Source organism: Castor canadensis, chromosome 4 (assembly GCF_047511655.1).
Source record: "Castor canadensis chromosome 4, mCasCan1.hap1v2, whole genome shotgun sequence".
Classification (NCBI taxonomy): Eukaryota; Metazoa; Chordata; class Mammalia; order Rodentia; family Castoridae; genus Castor; species Castor canadensis.
Window position 1 is genome coordinate 19,695,975 of NC_133389.1, and position 22,429 is coordinate 19,718,403.

Genomic DNA, 22,429 nt, shown 5'->3' on the forward strand with positions numbered 1-22,429 from the left:
AGTTTATTCTCTCATAGTTCAGGGGGTCAGATGTCCAAAGTCAAGGTGTTGGCCAGGTTGGATCCTTCTGGAGACACTCGGAATCAGTTCTATGCCTCTCCCACCTTCAGGTGGTTGCTCCCAATGCCTGGCTTTCCTTGATTTGTAGACACAGCACTCCAGTCCTGCCTCTTTCTCTAAGCGGTATTCTCCCTGTGTGTCTCTGTGCTCAAGTCCCGCACTTCTTCAAGGACACCAGTCTCTAACCTAGGGTTCACCCCATTCCAATTATGTCATCTTGATATAACTGCAAACAAGATCCTGTTAACAAGTACTAGGTTAGGATTTGAGCATATTTTGGGGTGGGATACAATCAATCCACAAGACTATCTTCTACTCTGTCTTACACAGTAGCTGCCACCCGCTCCCTAATAAATGTTCCTTTCCTGCTCTACTCTGTTGACATCCACCTTTCCCCCACGTGCTAAGAGGCTCTAATGGATGGAGGCACCTGACAGCGGGATCTGGGAGGTCACAGTCTGCTGACTATATCATATTACTCTCTCTGACATTGACTCCAAGAAGTCATTTTGAGCCTGGCTAGAATTAAAAGCTTAAAAGAAATCTTGGTATCCTTCCAACTGATAGATTACAGCCTTGGGTCACTATGGGCCATGGGACATAATGATTTTTGCAAATGTGTTTCCTTGATGACATCATTTGGAATGACTTTCTTATTTTTTTTCCAACAGAATAATGCAATTAAAACATACAAGTACAACGCATTTACCTTTCTACCCATGAATTTGTTTGAGCAGTTTAAGAGAGCTGCCAACTCCTATTTCCTGGTTCTACTTATCTTACAGGTAATGCCCTTTGCTACCTGAAATCTGTGTGAACTCTGATGAGTCCGTAACATTTAAGTTTGCACATATAACGTGGACCTCTTGAAACTGTTTTATATCAACATCAGGGATTTCTACATAAGGGACCAGCACCTCATCCACAGAACCAGTCAGGGTTTGAGCAGGGAACAAGTGGAAATGCTATTTTAATTCTATTTATCAAAATTTGATTTTGTACTGATGTTAAAACTGTATCCCTAAAGTGAATAAAGCTAAAAATCTTCACTTTGTAGAATTATTTGCACCTTACAATTAAACCTATTTTTGTGTTTGTCCCTTATTTACTTTTTTGGTAGTACTGAGATTTGAACTCAGAGCCTTGTACTTGCTAGGCAAGCACTTTACCATTTGAGTCATACTCCCAGCCCTGTTTTTGCTTTAGTTTCCTTTTCTTGAGCTTTTGCCTGGGTTGGCCTCAGGCTGTGATCCTCCTACCTTTGCCTCTGGAGCAGTTGGGATTACAGGTGTGCACAACAATGCCTAGCTTTTGTCCCTTATTTTTGCCTAATTTCCCCACGAATATTATTGCCTTTCTTATGTTATTTTTGTGAGGTGGTTTTACATTAGAAAAGATCTTTTCTCATTTTTCTTTTTATTTAGTAAAAGATTCACTTATCTGGAGAGCAAGACTTTCATCTGTATAGGAACAGTTGCTATAATCAAAGGGACCCTACACATGTCAGTTAGGGCACAGATTCAACCTTTAGTACCTGATGTGCAGATCACAAAACATACCCACTTGACTTTATAAGATTCTGTACATCAAGGGTTGAATTTAGATGTCAGTCCAACTGCTGGGATTTGCACAGTAAAGTTTTATAAAATGGTAGCGAGCATGTGTGTCAGGGATGGGGGGGTGAGGATGTGCAGAGTGGAGAGAAAAGGGGAAGGAGACACTAGGGAGAAGTGAATGCTTGACAGATTTGGTAGACTGGACCTGTTTCTTTGGTTGTGAAGGATGGTGGTGTTATCAAGGGCAGATGTTTAGACAGGCATGTGCAGAGGAGCACACTGGGAGTTATAGTATACTACGGTATGGTCAGTGGGCTACTTTGCCTTTACTTCCTTCTAGAGGGAAGAGGGGAGAGTCACACAGTTATGTTGTGGGCAGTGATCTGTTTTCTAACAAGTCCCAAGTACCTCCTCGTAGGATGCAGCCATCTATGTTAGGGTAACAGTAATTAATAGACTCTGGCTATTTACCTGCCTTTACTTGCATCGTTACTCCCTGAACCCTGGTATTCTATGAGATAGGTACCAGCCTAACTCCCATTTTGCAAAGAAAAGCAGAGGCCTAAGAAGGTAAAGTAACTTGCTTGTGGTCCCAAAGCCTGTATGTACAGAGCTGGACAGGGCCAGATCCAGGAGCTTAACTTCAAAGAACCCTATGAGATGTGGCCCAGTGATCCGAAGGATGGTTACAAGAGGTCTTTATTAAACTCACTTCCCAGTCTTCCTAATTGTCCATTCAAACTGGCAGGCTGCCTTCATGGAGGTGGAACTTACTCAGGCCAGCCCCTTCCTTGGCTGGACCAGCAGCAATGATCATGAAAGAAGGTGTACTCTCTTCAGGCTCCCCCAAAGGTGCTACCTAATCACTACCTTTTAGAGGCAGCCACCTCCTACTGCCAACTTTGCCTGCATCGTGGGACCCCCAGGAACCACGGGTTGAGCAACCTAGTATGTCCGGTTAAGAGTCACTTCCTCCCCCACCCCCACCCCACCGCCTTCAGTTAACTATGATTTTCACAGAAAATTCAGAGCAATTTCTCTTTGGGATATCATGTTCCAAAACCTCCTTGGTGTCCAGGTAGCATCACAACAAGATTATTTCAGGAGCCACTGTCCTCCCGGTCCTGTTCCAGGTGGCTAGAATGTAGAGAGTGGCACCAGAAAGAGGTTGGCTGGATGCCTAAATGCCTCGTCTGACATGTTCTGCAGGTTGTAGTTCTGTGTGATGATGGAAATTAGAATTCACAAGCTTAGAATTAGCAAACTAACCTGTAACTTCAATATGCCTTCCTGGGCACATATTTAAACCTTTTACATCATTCTGAGTGAGGTTAGCCTGGCTCAAAAAACCAAAAATCGTATGTTCTCCCTCATATGTGGACATTAGATCAAGGGCAAACACAACAATGGGATTGGACTTTGAGCACATGATAAAAAGCGAGAGCACACAATGGAGGGGTGAGGATAGGTAAGACACCTAAAAAATTAGCTAGCATTTGTTGCCCTTAACGCAGAGAAACTAAAGCAGATACCTTAAAGCAACTGAGGCCAATAGGAAAAGGGGAACAGGTACTAGAGAAAAGGTGAGATCAAAAAGAATTAACCTAGAAGGTAACACCCACGCACAGGAAATCAATGTGAGTCAATGCCCTGTATAGCTATCCTTATCTCAACCAGCAAAAACCCTTGTTCCTTCCTTTTATTGCTTATACTCTCTCTACAACAAAATTAGAGATAAGGGCAAAATAGTTTCTGCTGGGTATTGAGGGGGGGGAGAGGGAGGGGGCAGAGTGGGTGGTAAGGGAGGGGGTGGGGGCAGAGGGGAGAAATGACCCAAGCCTTGTATGCACATATGAATAATAAAAGAAAAATGAAAAAAAAAAAGAAAAAATAAACCTTTTCATTGCTTTTAGTCAATTCCTCAAATCTCCACCCTGGCATGGTACACCACTCTTGTGCCTCTACTTTTGGTGCTGGGCATCACTGCAATCAAAGACCTAGTGGACGACGTGGTAAGGAGTTCTCCTGCAACTTTCTACTCACTGGTCTGAGCGGACAATAGTTTGGCGTTAATACTTTGCATACTGAGATGATTAAAATGTTTCCTCATCTCCCTTCCAAAGGCTCGCCATAAAATGGATAAGGAAATCAACAATAGGACATGTGAAGTCATCAAGGATGGCAGGTACTTATGCTTTCTTCAACTGGTAATTTAGTTACAATGATGTCATGTGTAAAGATGTCTAGAAACACCCTAAGAGAGAACTATTAGATGGTAGAAGTCTATGAGTACATTAGCTCTTTAATTTCAAAGCACCTCGTAACTTCCAAAGACATCACATCACCTTCATGACCCCAGGGCTGTACACAATTGAGTGACATGCCCTCACCAGCTGGGCACTTACATAACCCCTCCAGTGGGCTGCTTCCGCCTCTACCGCTCCCAAATCTGTCCCTTTTAGGGCTCTGCTCATGCAGGTCTTCTCCCCACCATGAACTGGCAAGACATTTTGTTTTCATATTATTATTATGTGAATTGTATTAGAATTCTTTGTGTAAGTGTCTCTCGTCCTGTCCTGGCTTTAAGTTTCTTGAGGACACTGTCATGACTCCAGCACACGGAAAGTGCTCAGTAATAATAAACATAGTGACCAAGGTAGCAATTCAGGGATCAGAAATGAGTTGCTTTTTGAATAAGAGCCTCAAGGCAGAACTGCAAACTCAAGTGCTAAAAATAGGTACTAAGGCTCAATTCAAAGACTTTTTAATGTGTCAACACTGAGAAAAATAACCTAATTTAAAGCCATACTTCCACTGCATCTATGAAAATAGATGTCATCAAGCTATTAATATGTTGACATGGCTTTTCCCCCCTTGCAAATGAGTGGATTCTGGTCTGGAAGTTCCCTTTGGAATTACTTCGAGCCAATATTATTAATGGTGATGAAATTCATAACCATCTCACATAACTCTGTTTAACATGCAGCATAGCTAATAACACTGGTAAAGAATAGGTCTGATTTGCCTTGAACTTGGAGTTGGCGATGCAGCTCCAGCAGGGCACAGGGACCTCTGCAAAGGAAATTGAAACATCACAGGGAATAAGCCAGCAGAATGGCCTCTGTTACTTCCAAAGAGTGGGGACAAGAGGTGTTAACATGTCCATTTGTCATTTGATAGTCACATGCATATTTATAAGTTATAATCTTAGGGATAATAAAATATGGACTGACTTTAATACCATTTATTGGAAGATAAACCAGGTCAAAAAAAAAATCTTGGGGTTCAGAAATATGTGCTAAATTCTTATAAAATTAGGGAAACTATGTGTAAACATGTATTTAAAATGACTTTCAAATCTCCAGGTTTCTTTCATTCACAAATAGAAGGGAGAACAAACACGGTAATGAGAGTTTTGCCTCTAAAAAAATTAATGTGTTTCGTTATAGTGGGTTCACCGTGTTTGTTAGGTATAACTTTTGCAAACGTGAAAATGTTTAAAACAAAGTTTTAAAACTTAAAAAAGTATTGATATGTTAGAAATTTAAATGTGTTTCCTATGGATATGGTCATCTCATTTTATTTTTCATTTTACCAATATCCTTATATACTTACTATAAAAGTGGTGTGTATTTATTAGGGAGATAATTTAAATAGGTCTAAAGCCTCATGAGGATTCTTGGTGGCCCATGGGGGAGCTATAATGTGTTCCTGTCCTGGGACCAGCACTGACCAAGTGATGGATGACAGAGAAGGAAGAGAACAGGAAAAGGGAAGGGTAGGAAAGGAAAGCAAGACAAGAGCAAAAATTGGTTTGGGGGTGGCAAATGTCTCCCTGCCACACATTGAAGTAGGCTCCGGTGAACGTTTCCTAATATGAGGTAGGATGGAAAGAACACAGTAAAGTCACTACATTAGTGACTCCTGGCCACTCATTGCGGTTACATCATTAAAATGGTCAGCTCCTAGCAAACCTTTTCCAGAATCTTTGACATCCAGGAAGCATGATAATTTCTTTATCTGAACCTTTAAAAAACCCAATAAACTCATTATTTTTAACACTTAGGTTCAAAATTACCAAGTGGAAAGATGTTAAAGTTGGAGATGTCATCCGACTGAAAAAGAATCATTTTATACCAGTAAGTGAACCAGTTCTGTCTCTTTCCTGCCTGTCCCCACCAACCTGTGCTCAGTTCATCCTGGAGTCTCTGTGTTATGCGTTCCTTTTGTTTTGAGCAGGCTGACATTCTGCTGCTGTCCAGCTCTGAACCTAACAGCCTCTGCTACGTGGAGACAGCTGAGCTAGATGGGTGAGTGTGGCACAGATAAGCCTATCTGGTTCAAAGCTGGCTTTGGGTGACACTTTCATTGCACTGGGATCTGCACATTCCAGGCAGCAAACCCTGAGATCTGGCCTTGCCTCTGCCCTTACTGGAGGTCCAACAGTGTCCCAAATGGAATGGCCTCTTTTCTTCCTCATTTATGGAGTTGGACTCCCATACCTGCCTTTCTCCACTCTTCAGGGACAGGGTATGCCTGCATCCCTTAAAAACTGCTGAGCAGTGGTGAGACCAAAAAGTATGACCAAGGATATTGTTATCTGTTGCAGAAAAAATTACAGGTTTTAAAAGTCTTTGCCAATAGGCAATTTTAAATTCTCCCTTTGTTGATTTTGGACTTTTCTGCTACTACCTAAAAGAGAATCAAGTTCTATTTTCCACCACTTTTTAATAGATTCAATGAGTGCTTACCAGGTTGTAGGCACTTTATGTGTTAGTTCATTTGATTGTTTAAACTACTCTATGAAATGAGCATTATTATCTGTAAGGAAACTGAGGCCCAGGAAGTTCAAGTAGCCTTCCCAAGGTCACACAGTAAGTGACAGTCGAGACCCTGTGACCTGTGCCCTTCTGTTCCTCATACTCTGGTGATATACACCCTACTTTATGCAGAGCTGAAATCTGGTGAGGGAAAAGTTGGCCTTTACTTGCTCTACAGTGGTTGACAACTCAATCTTAGCAGTGAGACAGTTGTTAATCCCTTCAGGGAGAGAGTCCTACAAAGATGTGAATCCTAACATACCCAGTCAGAACAGAATGGTGAGCCCCTGGTCAGCTTCCTAATAGACAGAGATCCCTAAGTAGGCATTTGTGAAGCCTGTGAAGGGTGCCCACTGTGACAAGGCAGCCTCGCCCTCCAGAGCGTATGTCCTGGCCTGCTCTGCATGTGAACACCCAGTTACTTTCCTTTGTACTCGGGGTGGGGCAGGCCAAGTATTAGGGGTGAGGTTACCACTTCCTTTCTTGAATCCAATTATCTTTAAGAAACATGTGATCCAGTTATTCACTCTAGGAAATAAATTGGCAGAAGCAAAACAGAACGCCTATGATGAGTTTGTTTTACATTATCATTTTAGAATGGTGTAATATCAGAGGCTACTTTTTATTATTTATTTCATTTTTGTTGCTACTGGGGTTTGAACTCAGGGTCTTGCACTTGCTAAGAGGCACTCTTACCACTTGAGCCACTCCACCAACTCTAGAGGCTGCATTTTAAACAATGCTTTGGTAGACAAGTGAGTGGTGAGGTGTTCAGTTAAGGAGAAGGAGGCTGTGGATACCGTGTACTATCACAATAGCAAATGTGAAAGGGACCAGCACTTCCCAGGTCTGGAATTTTTCTCTAGGGGATAACCTTATCTAAATTCAGGCTTCCATAGTGAAGAAGCTGGATATGGGGGTACAGGCCTGTAATCCTGACTATGCAGGAAAGGGAGCTGGGCCGATCATAGCTGGAGGCCAGCCTAGTCAAAAAAGTTAGTGAAACTCTATCTCAGAAACAAACAAGCAAAAAACCCAAGTGGATGTGGCAATTCCTGCCTGTAATCCCAACTACTTGGGAAGCAGAAAGGAATGGATTACAGTCTGAGACCAGTTGCAGACAAAAGCATGAGACCCCACCTGAAAAACAACTAAAGCAAAAAAGGCAGGGGGCATGATAGAGTACCTGCCTCCAGTGAGACTCTGAGTTCAAACCCAAGTACCATCACCAAAAAAAAAGCAAGAAAAAAGAAAAAGAAATCTTCCATGGTGAACAGTTCAAAAATAGAACAAGTTCATGATTTAGCTTTCAATTTCCAGGAACCTCTTACTTTCTACAATTTTCTTTGTTCTGTTGAACTCCAAAACGTGCTCATTTAATTTTTTTCCCTCTCCCTTTAGGGAAACCAATTTAAAGTTCAAAATGGCACTGGAAATCACAGACCAATATCTCCAACGTGAAGATAACTTGGCAACATTTGATGGTTTGTCTGAAACAAGTCTTACTTTTAAATTTTAGTTGCTTGATTTAATCCCTGTTGATTAAAAGCAGAGAACCTTTCATACTTGGTGGATTATGTGAATGATATCTTTTTTTAAGGCTTTATTGAATGTGAAGAACCCAACAACCGGCTGGATAAGTTTTTGGGAACACTATTTTGGAGAAACAGAAGTTTTCCTTTGGATGCTGATAAAATTCTGTTGCGTGGCTGTGTGATTAGGAACACCGATATCTGTCATGGCTTGGTCATTTTTGCAGGTACTTTCAGAGTTTCTTGGAAAATTGATCTGCAGTGAGCCTGTGAGATTTAAAGGATGAAATAGCTTTTCTGTTCTTTTTCCATCAAAACTAAAGGAAGAGTAATTTATTGACGTGCTTGGTAATTGATTTGCCAGCTATTGATCACATGTAATTTACATTTTTAGGTGCTGACACTAAAATAATGAAGAACAGTGGGAAAACCAGATTTAAAAGAACTAAAATTGATTACCTGATGAACTACATGGTGTACACGGTACCTACTTTTCATTCCACTGGAGACTGCTGTCTTTTGCTCTAATTTTGTTGTAGGTTTTCCTAATGCAAAGAAATCGTACCTCTTAAGATGAAGTAGGGAAATACTTGGGTGTTCCAACTCCCAGTGGGAAATGAGGACATTCCCACACTTTTTCTCAGAAATCCCTCACTTCTAGTAAGAGAGAATCCCCTTGGGGAAGGTAATTTCAGTTGTGGGCTATCCCAAGTACTTTGATGGCTGGAAGTGGCCCATTACTGGATAAACTCGGGCTGGGCTCCTGAAGGCAATGCAGGGTACATTTATTACTGTTGGCTTCCCATAGGAGCAATGTTCATAAATATAACACCTTTTTTGGAGGAGGTCTGCAACGTATACAAATATCATAAATATACATATACAAATGTATAAATGCAAACAGAAGGCAAGGCTAAAAATAAGGTATGTCGAGGGTCTTCAATATCATGTCCAGGTTTGAGGGTAGACCAGGAGGACTCAGAGGATTTACCATACAGTGGTACTCATGACTGACTTATTATGGCCAAAAGATACAAGGCAAGATCAGCAAAAATCACATAGGGCAAAGACAGACAAAATCAGGTATAAGCTCCCAAGAGGCCTCTCCTGGTGGAGTCACACGCAAGGCACAAAAACAATGATTTATGACAACACATTCGTAATATCTTCCAGAGAAGCTTATTAGAGATGCTCACCCAGGATTTTTAACTGGGGGCTGGTCATATAGGCACCATCTGCCTGGCATATACCAAAATTCCAGACTTCCCAAAGGAATGTCTGTGATCAGCATCAACCATGTTGTTTACACAAGGTTAGGCACCATGAGCCCTCTTATCAAAGAATAAAAATTAAGGAACTAGGAAATCCTCCCAAATCTAAGTTTCCAAATGGCAGCCAAGGGCCAGCCTTGCAAGCAGACTGAAGGACAGCAGCCTTCTCTGGCCTTCTGTTTTAGGTCTTTTCTGCACATAGGTGACCCTAAATATTAAGCAGTCCTCTGACGTCTTAATGAGAGTTACTTTTCAAATATTTGGTTCAATTTGATTATGTAAATTCTTAGGAACTTATAATAATTATAATTCTTTAATTGCACATACATATTTAAAACAATCTAAAAGTAATATAGTAATTTAAAGGAAAGCTCTTTTTTCCCTTGCTCTTGCATTTCAGCAAGTTTTAGTTGAACTTGGAACATTCGTTGTTAGTGCCAGAGTCATGGTCCTGACTAGATCACTCACAAGGAGTGCTAAGTTGTTTTGAGAACTTTGAATTTGTCTCTGAAACATTTATTCTCATTCCAACTACACAAACACAACTAGGACAACTGACTTTTTCACTTGTCCTGTAAGTACATAGCCATCAATTCCACAACTTACTGTATTGTTTCTTAAACAATCCTGTTTACAATGCCATGTATTCTTTATGACATTGTCCCTTCAGGAATAATCACCCAAATATGGGTGAGGTTTCTCTGCCTTTAAAAAAAAAATTTCCAAGTCAGAGGTGGTACACCACACCTATAATCCCAGCACTCCTGAGGCTGAGGCAAAGGACTGAGAGTTTGAGACCAGCCTGGGCTACATAACAAGACCGTGTTTCAAAAAGCAAAACGAACAAATGAAAAATTCCCATACGGTATTTTCTGTAAGCATCTCAATTCAGCATTGTTTGAAGTTCTTTCATGCTAGGGTAAGGAATCTTCTAGTTCAAAGTAAAAGTAATTGAACTGATGCCCTATAATATAAAAGTGTTTGAGGATTTGAGTATAAGATACTTTGTTTTGAAAGGGAATTTTATCATTTTATCAACAAAACCTTACTTTATACATGTAATATACAATAAACCAATCAAATACATTTTCAAACATTCTTATAGTCTTGTTTTATGTTGAGTGTATTATTTTTATAGGCTATTAAATCGTCACGAACATGTAAAATAGTGAATAAGGTTTACTAGCCTCTGTGAAATGCATGAGGTTGGAAACCCATCTTTGGAATACATTGAAATTCCTATCTTCTAGATCTTCATTGTTCTCATCCTGCTGTCTGCGGGCCTTGCCATTGGCCACGCTTATTGGGAAGCTCAAGTTGGCAATTGTTCTTGGTACCTGTATGATGGAGAAAATGCCACACCCTCCTACCGGGGATTTCTGAATTTCTGGGGCTACATCATTGTGCTGAACACCATGGTGCCCATCTCTCTGTATGTAAGGTAAGGCTATTCTCTCCTTGGTCTCTTGTCCTCAGGTAAGAATGTCTGTAGTATCTTTCCCCAACTTTGCACCTTCGTGTTTAATAATAACTGTTTCAAAGGTCAAAAGGAAGAAGTAAAAAAATAACTTGTATTTCAGAATTGAAGATAAGATAGGGAAAGGAAATGAACTTTTGAGTATCTCTCAGTGCCAGGCACCTTCTGTCTTGTCCTCTTTGCAGATAAAGCCATTGATAGTTCAAGGTCAAAGGCAATAGTCATTTGCTTGGTGAGATTTCTTCTCAGTGGGTTCCAAAACCCCAGGTTTCAAAAAGAGCCTGGGAGAAGGTGAAGATTTAGAATCTCATGGAACAACTTACCATGCTTTTTTACAAGCCTTCCTGTCTTATCTGACCCTGCCTTCTTACCATCTCCCATACCCATGCTCGCTTATGTAAGCACCAGCCTTTCCTGTTCCTGCTTTCTTTCAGGCTCTCAAAATCTATTTCTCATCTCAAGGTCAGTCTCAATCACAAGGAAAAGTCAAGATTATATCTCTGACAAGTGGCAATAGCCTTATTTGGTGAAGTTTCTTTCTCCCCCTTCCTTTTTTTTTCTTTCATATTAAAGTTCTCTGCCACTGGCCAGTTGGATTTTAACTTCTTGTGGGGAGGGAGGGTTGAGACTATGCCTTGGAATATACTAGTAACCAGAGTCAGCATTTAGTTCCAATAAATAATAGCTCAGAGACACTTGGGATCTCACACACACACCTATAATTAGAAGCATTTCTTTTATGTTAATTTTATTACATGTGCATTTGTTTTGGCTTTAATTTTATTACACTTAGTTATAGTTGTTCTTTTCCTGGGAAGGAAAGCCCTGGGGCTGCCATCTGTCCCACTTTAAAGGAAACTAAGAGTGATAATCCTCGTGAAAGAACTACTTACTATACAGATTTTGTGTAAACCTTTCAATGTATGTTACAAAATAAGTAGTAGACCATATGCCATTCAAGGTTAAAATTATGTCACAGGACTAACGTGATTCCTTAATTTCTCTTGGAGGTAAAGGTCCTTTGAAAGTCTAAGTCTTATCTAGTCATTCCAGACAGTGTCTCTGTTTTGCCTTCCTCTCCACAGTAGCTTTTGTTTCATTAAGAATAATTCAAGGCCATGGTATCACCTCCAAGCCCAGGGGTATCTGGGGCTCAGCACTCTATGTTTGACCTTCCTCCCACTCTTCAGCCCACCTCCCGGGCTCCTGCCACTCCAGGCACCTTGATGCTCCTCCCACCACAGGACCTTCATGCCTACTCTTATCTCTGCCAGGAGACATCTTCCCTAGGTAACTGCATGATGCTCTTTCATTTTCTTCAGGTCTTAGCTTAGACATCACCTTGTCACCCTGGCCTTTCCTTGTCACCCTATTTGGACCATCACTTCTCTTGCCTATTGGTCCCCATCTCCCCTTTCACTGCTTTGATTTTCTGCAGATATGTCTAGCACCTGATAAAGGATGGATTTATTGGGTGTTTGCTCCTGCTAGCACCAGAAAGCAACCTACTTAAGGGCACAGATTTCATCCACTTTGTTTGCTGACCCCTAGAATGTACCTAAGATGGTGTTTGGTATCCAGTAGGACCTACGTATGAAGAGGAGAGAGTTATGTTCCCATCTTCGAAACTTGTTTTAAAGACATCCTTTGTGAACATCATATGTAAATAGCTGTGTTATAAATGAGACATATTAACCAAGTGTCATGGTGCATGTCTGTAATGCCAGTACTCGAGAGGCTGAGGCAGGAAGATCATGAGTTCCAGGCCAGTTTGGGCTACATAGCAAGACCCTGCCTTGACCTCCCCCCAAATTACTGAGACCTATTTAATTCCCCATAGTTTTAAAATCCAGATGATCCTTTTAGACTATTTTCTTTTGGACATTCTGTAACCTTATGAGAATTTAGAAAATAAATACACTTTTTAGCAGTGTGGCAACACAATTTAAGAGTTACATGGAAAAAGATTTTTGTCCTATTTGAGAGTACAGTGTGGTCTGTCACCTAGTGGACTATCATCCTCTTTGCCCTAAAATTGAGGGCAAAGGTGAAATCGGCCATTCCAGTTTTCCTTGGGCATGATGGGAAATGAGCGAAAAGAGAATAAAGATGGCTGTATCTGTAGTACCATCTGCAGTGTCACTGGGTCACACTCCCTAGGCTGTATGTCTTGAACATGGAACACCATGGCCTGATGTGCTCAGGAGTGAGTAGTGGGAAATTACACTGAGGGAACTTGAGTGATCTAAAGATAGCTTACCTTGAAGCTGGAGAGTGGCACATTTGGTCAGGAAAACTCAGAGGCTAAGCCACAGCGTGGCTTGTCTCCTTGACAGCGTCTTAATTTGTTTGGGTAGCTATAACAAAATACCTTAACCTGGGTGACCTATGGTAGCAATAGTAATTTATTGCTCACAGTTCTGGAGGCTGGGAAATCCAAGATCAAGGGCCAGTATATTTGGTATCTGGTAAGGGCCCATTTTCTGCTTCATAGATGGCACCTTCTTTCTGTGTCCTCACATGGAAGGAGGAGTAAACAAGCTCCCCCAGACCCCTTTTGTAAGGATACTAATACCACTCACAAGGGCTTTGTTCTCAGGAAGGACCTAACCACCTTCAGAAGGCCTTACCTTGAATCAGTGGCATTGGCAATTAGGTTCCAATACTAACTTTCAGACCAAAGCAGTAGATGAGTGGATTCACTGTGACAAAATACCTGACATAAACAACTGAAAGGAGGAAAGATTTAGTTTGGCTCACAGTTTCAGATGAAGTATGTGGTTACGTGGCTCTGTGTTTCTGGGTCTGTGGTGAGGCAGAACTTCATGGCAGCCAAAACATATAGAGGAGGGGAAGGCTTTTCCCCTCATGGCAGACAGGAAGTGAAAAGAGGGAATATAGGAAGGGGCAAAACAGAGCTCTGAGGACACGCCCCCAGTGACTCCTTCCTCCAACTAGGCCCCACCTCCTACCTTCCACCACCTCCCAATAATGCTATGATATTATGAATCCATCATGGGATTAATCCATCGGTTAGGTCAGGGCCCTCAGGATGTGGACGGGCCCTGGTAGACACACATAGAGATGTGTTTTACTAATCTCCTAGGCATTTCTCAATCAAAAATTAAGTTGACTGTTAAGATGAACCATCACAATAATAACCATCACTCACTCCTGAACACACCACTAGGATGAAATCAATGTCCTGTGACTTCCATCTCAGCACTCTGTAGAATGTAATCTTTTGTCTTCCTAGTGTGGAAGTGATTCGTCTGGGACAGAGTCATTTCATTAACTGGGACCTACAGATGTACTATGCTGAGAAGGACATGCCTGCAAAGGCAAGAACCACCACGCTGAACGAGCAGCTTGGGCAGATCCATTACATCTTCTCTGATAAGACGGGGACACTCACACAAAATATCATGACCTTTAAAAAATGCTGCATCAATGGACAAATCTATGGTGAGTGTAGGGAGAGGGAAAACTCATCCAGAGGTTTGCTTTTGCTTACTCCATTCAGATGTGTTTTGAGTCTGAAATAACAAAAGTGGTTGGCTATTGAATTACGGTAGAACTATCATTACTGGAGTCACAGGTACCCTCCCGGTGTGGAATCCTGCACCCGTGGGCATCACCAGTGCCAAGGGAGTATCGCAGAAATTGTTGGGAACACACACATGACAGGAGTCAACAATCAGAAATAAGCAATTGAAAACCCAATTGCCATGTACCGAGCAATTCACTTCTAGGAGTAGAACATACTCGAACAATTGGAAACAAGGACCCAAAGAGAGATTTGTACACCCATGTCCGTGGCAGCATTACTCACAATAGCCAGAGGGTGGAAACAACCCAAATGTCTATCAGTGGATGAATACCTACGCAAAATGTGGTGTGTACAGTGGAGGGTTATTCAGCCTTAGAAAGGAAGGGAATTCTGATCCGTGTGACAATGTGACGAACCCTCAAGACATTGTGCAAAGTGAAATAAGCCAATCACAAAAAGGCGAATGTATGATGCCACTTAGAGTGGTCGAGCTCATAGAGGCAAAGTAGATTATTGGTTACTAGGTGCTGGGGTGAGGGGATAGGAAGCTAGTGTTTAATGCCTACAGAGTTTCAGTTATGCAAGATAAAAATAGTGTGGATGTAGACGGGGTGACGGTTGCAAAACCGTCTGAATGTACTTGGTGCCACAGAAAATGGTTACTTTTGCTTTATACTATTTCACACACAATTTTGGAGGGATAGGGAGCAGTACTGGTATTGAACCCAGGGCCCCACACTTGCTAGGCAAGAGCTCTACCGCTTGAGCCACACTCCGGTCCTTTTGCTTTGCTTTTTAGTTTGCTTTTCAGATAGAGTTTTGCACTTTTGCCCAGGCCAGCCTCAAATCACAATCCTGCTATATCCACCTCCTGAGTATCTGGGAATACAGCTGTGTAACACCAGGCTCGGCCCTTTACCACAATTTTTTGCAACGTTGATTTCTGTTCTAATTTTCTGAAACATACCTTACATTTATAAATAATATTAAGGTTAATACTGTATTCAAATAGAGTCCTTTAACTTTTAAATAGAGATAATACAATTTTTTTAAAAAGATAGGCCCATGCGTAGTCTTCCCACTCTCAGAAACTTTACACTGGGGATGTGTTTCCCTATCAGAGATGAAGATGGTACACTGAGGTATTAAGGAAGTGGTTCTCATGGTGGTGGCAGTCTTCTAGGAGGGTTAGCTAAAGCATTTCTAGGGACATGCTTCAGGTCTCGAAGGAGAGTATAGAGGGACAGGCACCAGTATTTGAACATCCAGACCAAGAGGTAGCAAACTTTTTCTTGTGAAGAGTCAGTAAATATCTTAGCTTTTGCAGGCCATTTTTGGCTTCTATCAAATATTCTTTATTTTAAATTTTTTCCAACTCTTAAAAGTGAAAACAATTCTTCACTCTGGCACCATGCAAAAATAGGCTATGGCCACCACACCATGTGCACAAAGTCAGGTAGGAGATGCCTCTGGTGCACGTGGACACTCAACTTGCTTTGCCCTTTTGTTTCTCAGGAGACTATCGAGATGCTGCTCAACATAGTCACAGCAAAATAGAGGTGAGTCCTTCAATATAAGGAATTATTTGGGTTCAGTTTCCTGGATGAATTACCACAAACTTGATGGCATGAGTAACAGTAATTTATTTTCTCAGTTTTGGAGGCCAAAGCCTGAAATCAAAGGGTTGACAGATTCATGCTCCCTCTGCAAATTCTAGGGTAGGATCCTTCCTGGCCTCTTCTGATGCTTGAGCAGTCCTTGGGGTTTGCTAGCTTGTAGTTGCAAGGCTGCCTTTTCTGCCTTCATTGTCACACGATGTTTTTCCCATGTGTCTGACTCTGAGTGCAAATTTTTCCTTTATAAGGACACCTGCCTTTCCATCCTGATCCAGTATGGATGACTTGTAATCAAGTCAATATGACCCTTCAAAGACCCTATTTCCAAATAGGTTCCATTAGGCATTAGGGGACCTGTTAGGGGGACACAATTCAACCTACCATAGCATGCTTTTTGTCTTAAAGTACGTGTAAGCCTCTTAGTGTTTAAGTTAAGAATGTGCTAAAATCCTAAAATGACTTTTGCATAATTAAAAACTTGGCTTCAGAGAAAAGTTCATGTCACTTTTTAACCCAGATTTTCTTTTTAAAAAATCCTATTTTCTTTTCCATTTCCACTTCATTCAGCCAGTTGATTTCAGCTGGAATACATTTGCTGATGGGAAGCTTGCCTTTTATGACCACTATCTCATCGAGCAAATCCAGTCAGGGAAAGAGCCAGAAGTCCGGCACTTCTTCTTCTTGCTTGCAGTGTGCCACACAGTCATGGTGGACAGAAATGATGGTGAGTGTTTCGTGGCATCTCAGATATCGGAGGCCGGTTTTGTACTTCGCATGCGACTCATGGTTGTGACTCAGATGCGTACCAAGTGGTACATGATGAGTCTGTCTCACATTCACTCAAGCAATGAATCCTGGGGACACCTACCCCTGGGTCACATATGGAATAGCAAAACACAAAACAGGCTCCCTTCCTTCCTGTCCCCTCCCCTCCTCTCCCCTCCTCTCCCCTCCTCTCCCCTCCTCTTCGTTTCCTTTTCCTTCTTTCAATGCTAAGGACTGAAACCAAGGTCTTTGTCATGCTAGGCAAATGCTATACTACTGACCTATATCCCTAGGCCAAAGCAAGCTTCTTGTTTCCAAAGTTTTACAACTGATTCAGTTAAAACAAAGTGTTAAGATACGGTTGGTTCTTGCATTATGAAAGAAGAATCAAGATCTTTCTTCCATATTATTAATGTTTATTGGGAATGTAAAATCAGGCCAAATCTATATTAAAAGTAGACTTTAAACTTAATCTTTTCTACAAAATGATTTCAGAGATTTGCTTTTATTTTCCAGATTCAGCTATGTTTAGGGCTTGAAATTACATTGGCCAAAACCCGGATCTCCGTAAGGAGCATTTTTCATTGGACAGATCATAATTAATGGTTATTTGCATGGGAACAAGCAAGGATGGAGTTTAGGTTCCTTTGGGAGAATTCGTAAGTCCAGTTTGTGCCAGCTTGGTTACAGCAGGCTTGTCCGATATCAATGGAGACTCGTTTCATTGCATGGGGACATATCAAATTGTATAGATGCACATGTACTTTGGAGAAAGAGCAAAAGGAAGTGTGCTGATGTAGTTCTAATGACACATTGACTTCACTTCATGTGTTGCTTGTTACTTCAGACGAGATCGGGAGTGTTCAGGGTGGTATGGCCGGAGACTTGCTTGTTACTTCAATCACTTAAGCACACGAAAGCCCCTCCTGATGAAGCCCCCTTGATGTGTCTGTCACATGTCACAGATAGGAAATCTGCAAAGAAGAAATATGCATAAAAATTAAATGAGTAGGACGTGTATATGATATCTTTCAGCAAGTTTCAAAGAAACCCATTCTCCAAGGATGAATCAAATAGTGCAATAAAGCAAGATAGCAGAGTTCAAACTGGGATGGGTCCTTGGGAGGGACCGTAAGTAGTACTGTGGGGAAGGATAGAAGGGAGCAAATTATCATGGGAGAGGTCAAAAAAGTCTGTTTGATTAGCCAAGCATATTTTACTTGTATAATAGGGATAGAGTGTGAACTTTTTTAATATACTGGTTCCCTTAGATTTTGATTCATTAGTACAACTGTTACTTTGTTGAGTGTTGGTGATATTTTGAGAGCAAATTGGCCAACTTAGGCAAATGTATGTTAATCTTAGAGTCTCTGTTTTTTTTCTCCCATTGGAATATTATTGTCAGAGTCCTGGACTGCATGCCAAAGATAAGCTAGCCAAGTTTTGGTCCCTCTCTGAGCACTAGCTTCCTCAGTGTTGTTGTAAAAAGTTGTGTGTTCAAAGTCCCTTCCAGCACAATGTTCTGCAGCAATTTGTCCCATCAGCTCAGTAAAGGGTACATCCCCAGGCGTCTTTCCTCCCCCAGTAGATGACAGTCACCCTAGTCTCTGAGAACAGAGACAAGTTGGATTTCTAGGTATAGGAAATTAGAGAACACATTGGTTTGATCCATGAAGAACAATGAAAGAGTCCCTTGGAAGAGACCTTGGGGACCACACCTCCAAATTTGATAGGTAAAGAAATTCAGACCTTGTCTGAAAGCACAGGACCTTGCCTGAAGTCATCTGGCAGGTACAAACTCATTCTAGTGCAGTCCTGTGCCATGCAGCTGCCCCTCTCTTCTACACTCACATTTACTCCTTCTGTAAGAATAATGGAAGCTGGGGATTTAACTGTGAGGAAGAATTCTTACCTAGCATGTGTAAGGCCCTGGGTTCAATCCCCAGGGAGGTGGGTAACCATAATAATGGAGATTGGGTTTTTTTATTGTGTATAACATCAATGAGAGAGGAAGGAATCCTTTCATATATGTGGCCATGAACATCTGACTTCCTCAACAATTTGCATGGTCTAAATGTTGAGCACACAAAGAGGGCCAAGCAAGGAGAGACTTGCCTTAGTTTTTTGTTACTTGGTAATCAGCTAGTGCAATTGGGCACTCTGAAACACCTGCTTCTGAGCTCATGGTTCTCTAGGTCAAGAACATGAGTGTCAATGCTTCTCTGATCAGCATCTCACTAAAATCCAGGTTGGGCCATGTTCTCATCTGGAGCTTCAACCTCATGTGGTTGGGCTAGGATTCGGTTCTCTGTCATTGGAAGTCTGAAGTCCCCATTTCCCTGTGGGCTGTCAGCTGGGACTGCCCTCAGTCCTTGCCAATTGGTCCCTTTCATTTTCAAATTCAGTGGTAAAGAATTTCCCTTAAATTCGACCCCTTTCATGCTCGGAATCTCTTTTCAGACAGAGCCTGTCCCTAAGGGCACACCTAATTAGGATCAAATCATCTGGACAATCTCCCTGTCTTAAGTGTACTAATTAGGACCTAAATTATATCTGCAAAATCTCCTCATGGTAGCACCTAGGTTAGTGCTTGGTTGAACATCTGGCAGAAGGTGAATGGACACCACTTGGGGTGGAAATGCAGGGCCATCCACAGAGGTTTTCAAAGAGGCCACATGAGATCATGTTTGAAAGGCTTGGGAGCATTTCTCACCTAGAGGTCTTTAATCAGTAGTCAGAGAGTTTATTTTAGGAGTCTTCAGCATCACACCAGTTATGATATCCCAGGGCAGGGAAACCCTGGGGAAGCACTGTGGAGCCCGAGGGCACAGATTAGGGTGGAATCCTTGGGAAGAATGAGAAAGCCACTATTGTGGGAGATGTTTGGTAAATTATTTGAAGGAGATGTGATGAGGGAGAGGAAAGAGACTTCTGAACGTTAACTGTTTTCAGGGATGGTGACTAGCAGGTCCATGGTGTTGCTATCAGCTAGGAGAAGCAGGGAAGTCTGGATAATGAATGACCACAGGTGGCATTTGTGGTTTGAGCATCCTTTTTGTTCGTCTCACTTTCATGATCCACAGATTCATCTATAAAAGACAAGGTCTTTCTGGTTGCCTCTAAGTGCACAGTAAATACAGAATATTCTTTAAGGCATTGTTAGTTCACCTTTCTTCCTGCAAACACAAGATGAAGTTTGGATCAAGTCTCTGAAGTTCTTCCCTTTCCTATTAGTCTGCAAGTCTGTGGTTCTATTACTAGAATGTCATGGAAGGATTTTCTTTTTCCTTTAATGATAAAAATATCAAGGTCCTGGCTCCAGATAGAATTGTCTCACTCACAGAGACTTACCACCTCTTATTATTTTGTTCCTTTTTTTCCTGTTGGAAACAAGTTTGCTGTTGATTTTATGTAAAATATTCTCTGTCCAGCTAAAGTTGTGAAGGGATCAACTTTGTTCTCCATGCTGTTTGTTTAGCTCTGGGTAAACAGTTTGTCCTCTGGCACTTGTATGTTTGTAGAATGACTAGATTTAGCAAGTGTATTTATAACTTCTGGTGTATGAATTTCTGGATGAACAAACGGAAAGAGAGCCTTCAGTGTTGTGTCTCTAACTATCAGTTGGAAAATAATTAATACTAGCTTAAACCAAGCACAGTGGTGCATACCTATCGTCCGCCTACTCTGGAGGCTCAAGGCTGGAGGATGGTTTGAATCCAAGAATTCAAAACCAGCCAGGGGAACGTAATGAGACCCCATGTCAAGATAAAAATGAAAATACTGACTTAATGAGACTGAATTATCTAAGCCAGCATAAAAAGAAAGGTGAGTAGGAAGGGGTGTTTAGTTCTACCTATAACTGTTCACCCTGAAGCATCCTACCTTTCTAAGTAAACTGAGGCAGGAAAGCTGCTCATCGACCCGTGCCCAGCGTCCTGGTCCCACAGTGTTGGAAAACAATGCCTCTGGCTATGGAAATACTTTTCTATTTTGAGGCAGAATAATTAGGGCGGGAAGTAGAAAGTTTTGGGTAGGGAGAGTATTTTTTTTTTAACTTTTTGTTGAAGTATAACATTGTACAGATGATATGTAGAGATCCATGTCTACATAGATATGTAGATTTATAAAACACACACACCCCATAAATCCCCCAAGCCCTTTTAGTGTTCACTTTCAGTCTCCATCCATGAAGGAAAAGTGTCTCCTGACTTCGACTACCATGGGTTAGCTTTGTCTGTGTTTTGGATTATATGAAGTGAATCCTATAGAACATGTACTTGTTGGTGTCTGGCTTCTTTCACTCAAGATTGTGAAATTTATTTATTGTTGAAATATAGCTGTGAATAGAAGACAGTTTCCCATTACTTAACTTTAAAAATCAAGATTCTGGGGCTATGCATGGTAACCCACATATATCAGTATAGCTACTTGGGAGGCAGAGATGGGAGGGTCACAGTTTGAGGCCAACCCAGGCAAGAAATGCCTGTAATCTCAGCTACTCAGGAAGCAGAGATAGGTAGATCACAGACTAAAGCTGGTCCCAGGAAAAAGCTCAAGACCCTATTTGAAAAATAACTAAGCAAAAGGACTGGGAGTATAGCTCAAGAGGCAGATCACCAACCAACCAATCAATCAACCAATCAATCAACATACTGATCAAATTGAGAAAATTTTTAATGAAAATATCACTGTGGTAAAGTAAGCACACTCTTTTAGAGGTAATATAAAGTAGTGCAACCCTTTTGGAAAACAAATTAGTAATACATATCAGTGGTCTTAAAAGTGTTCACTGTAGGGCTGGGGGGTGGATAGGGATGTAGCTCAGTGGTGGAGCACTTGCCTAACATGCATGAGGCCTGTGTTCAATCAGTGTTCTCTTGCTTAGTATTTTCTCTACTAGGAATCTGTCCTGAAAAAGTAGAGAGAAAAATCTTTGCATGTCGAAGGTTATTACAATGTTATTTTTGAGAGCCAAAAACTTTGGAAGGAAACCAAATGCCTATAAAGGAAAACAGTAACACATTTACATTCATTAAAATAATGTTTATGAAGAGTCTTTAAAGATATGGCACATGCTCCAAATATAACAATAATCTGGATATAAATGTCTGTCAGCATGATAGACATTCTTCCAGAAATCAGCACTTTATAAAGGAGTAGAAGGAATGGTAAAATGTCAACGTGTTGCTTTCTTCTTCACAATGGAGTTATGGGAAGTGTTTCCGTATTCCTGGCCAGCTGTTTTATTTTCAGTTCCTATTCACTATCACTTACAATTCAAAATAAAAGTCTAAAGTTTAAGAGGTTTTCGCTTTGGGATAGTCCTTAAGAGACATCAACTGGTTTACTCTGGGATATGCTACAGAAGACTCCAACTGAGAACACAGGGATGACCTCTGTGCTGTTTCATAGCTGCTCTGGGATTTCTCTCCCCCTTCCCTCCTCAGGTCAGATCAACTACCAGGCAGCCTCTCCCGATGAAGGTGCCCTGGTCAACGCCGCCAGGAACTTTGGTTTTGCCTTCCTCGCCAGGACACAGAACACTATCACCATCAGCGAGCTGGGCACCGAAAGAACCTATAGCGTTCTTGCCATCTTAGACTTCAACAGTGACCGGAAGCGGATGTCTATAATTGGTAGGTCACCCTCACACCCTGTCTGTGAGTCATTCAATTCAATGTTCCCTTTCTCCCTTCTTATTTGTTTCACCAGTGTAAAGCAGATAATTTGGCTTTGAGGAGATTTACTAAAATTGGTGTTCTTTTTATTTCTCTCTCTATTC

General features: G+C 41.4%; 1 protein-coding gene across 2 annotated transcripts in view; it reads left to right on the plus strand.

The window, feature by feature from the left end:
- Atp8b1 (ATPase phospholipid transporting 8B1) overlaps positions 1 to 22,429 on the plus strand; it is a 122,887-nt gene that overhangs the window by 78,820 nt on the left and 21,638 nt on the right. For both annotated transcript variants that reach the window (XM_020170523.2, XM_074069748.1), the window contains 13 exons: positions 732 to 845; positions 3,530 to 3,628; positions 3,740 to 3,801; positions 5,683 to 5,755; positions 5,856 to 5,926; positions 7,838 to 7,920; positions 8,037 to 8,195; positions 8,363 to 8,451; positions 10,490 to 10,680; positions 13,973 to 14,181; positions 15,782 to 15,825; positions 16,450 to 16,606; positions 22,095 to 22,283. In XM_020170523.2, the coding sequence (XP_020026112.1) occupies positions 732 to 845; positions 3,530 to 3,628; positions 3,740 to 3,801; positions 5,683 to 5,755; positions 5,856 to 5,926; positions 7,838 to 7,920; positions 8,037 to 8,195; positions 8,363 to 8,451; positions 10,490 to 10,680; positions 13,973 to 14,181; positions 15,782 to 15,825; positions 16,450 to 16,606; positions 22,095 to 22,283 (1,540 nt within the window). The remainder of the gene's footprint in view (positions 1 to 731; positions 846 to 3,529; positions 3,629 to 3,739; positions 3,802 to 5,682; positions 5,756 to 5,855; positions 5,927 to 7,837; positions 7,921 to 8,036; positions 8,196 to 8,362; positions 8,452 to 10,489; positions 10,681 to 13,972; positions 14,182 to 15,781; positions 15,826 to 16,449; positions 16,607 to 22,094; positions 22,284 to 22,429) is intronic.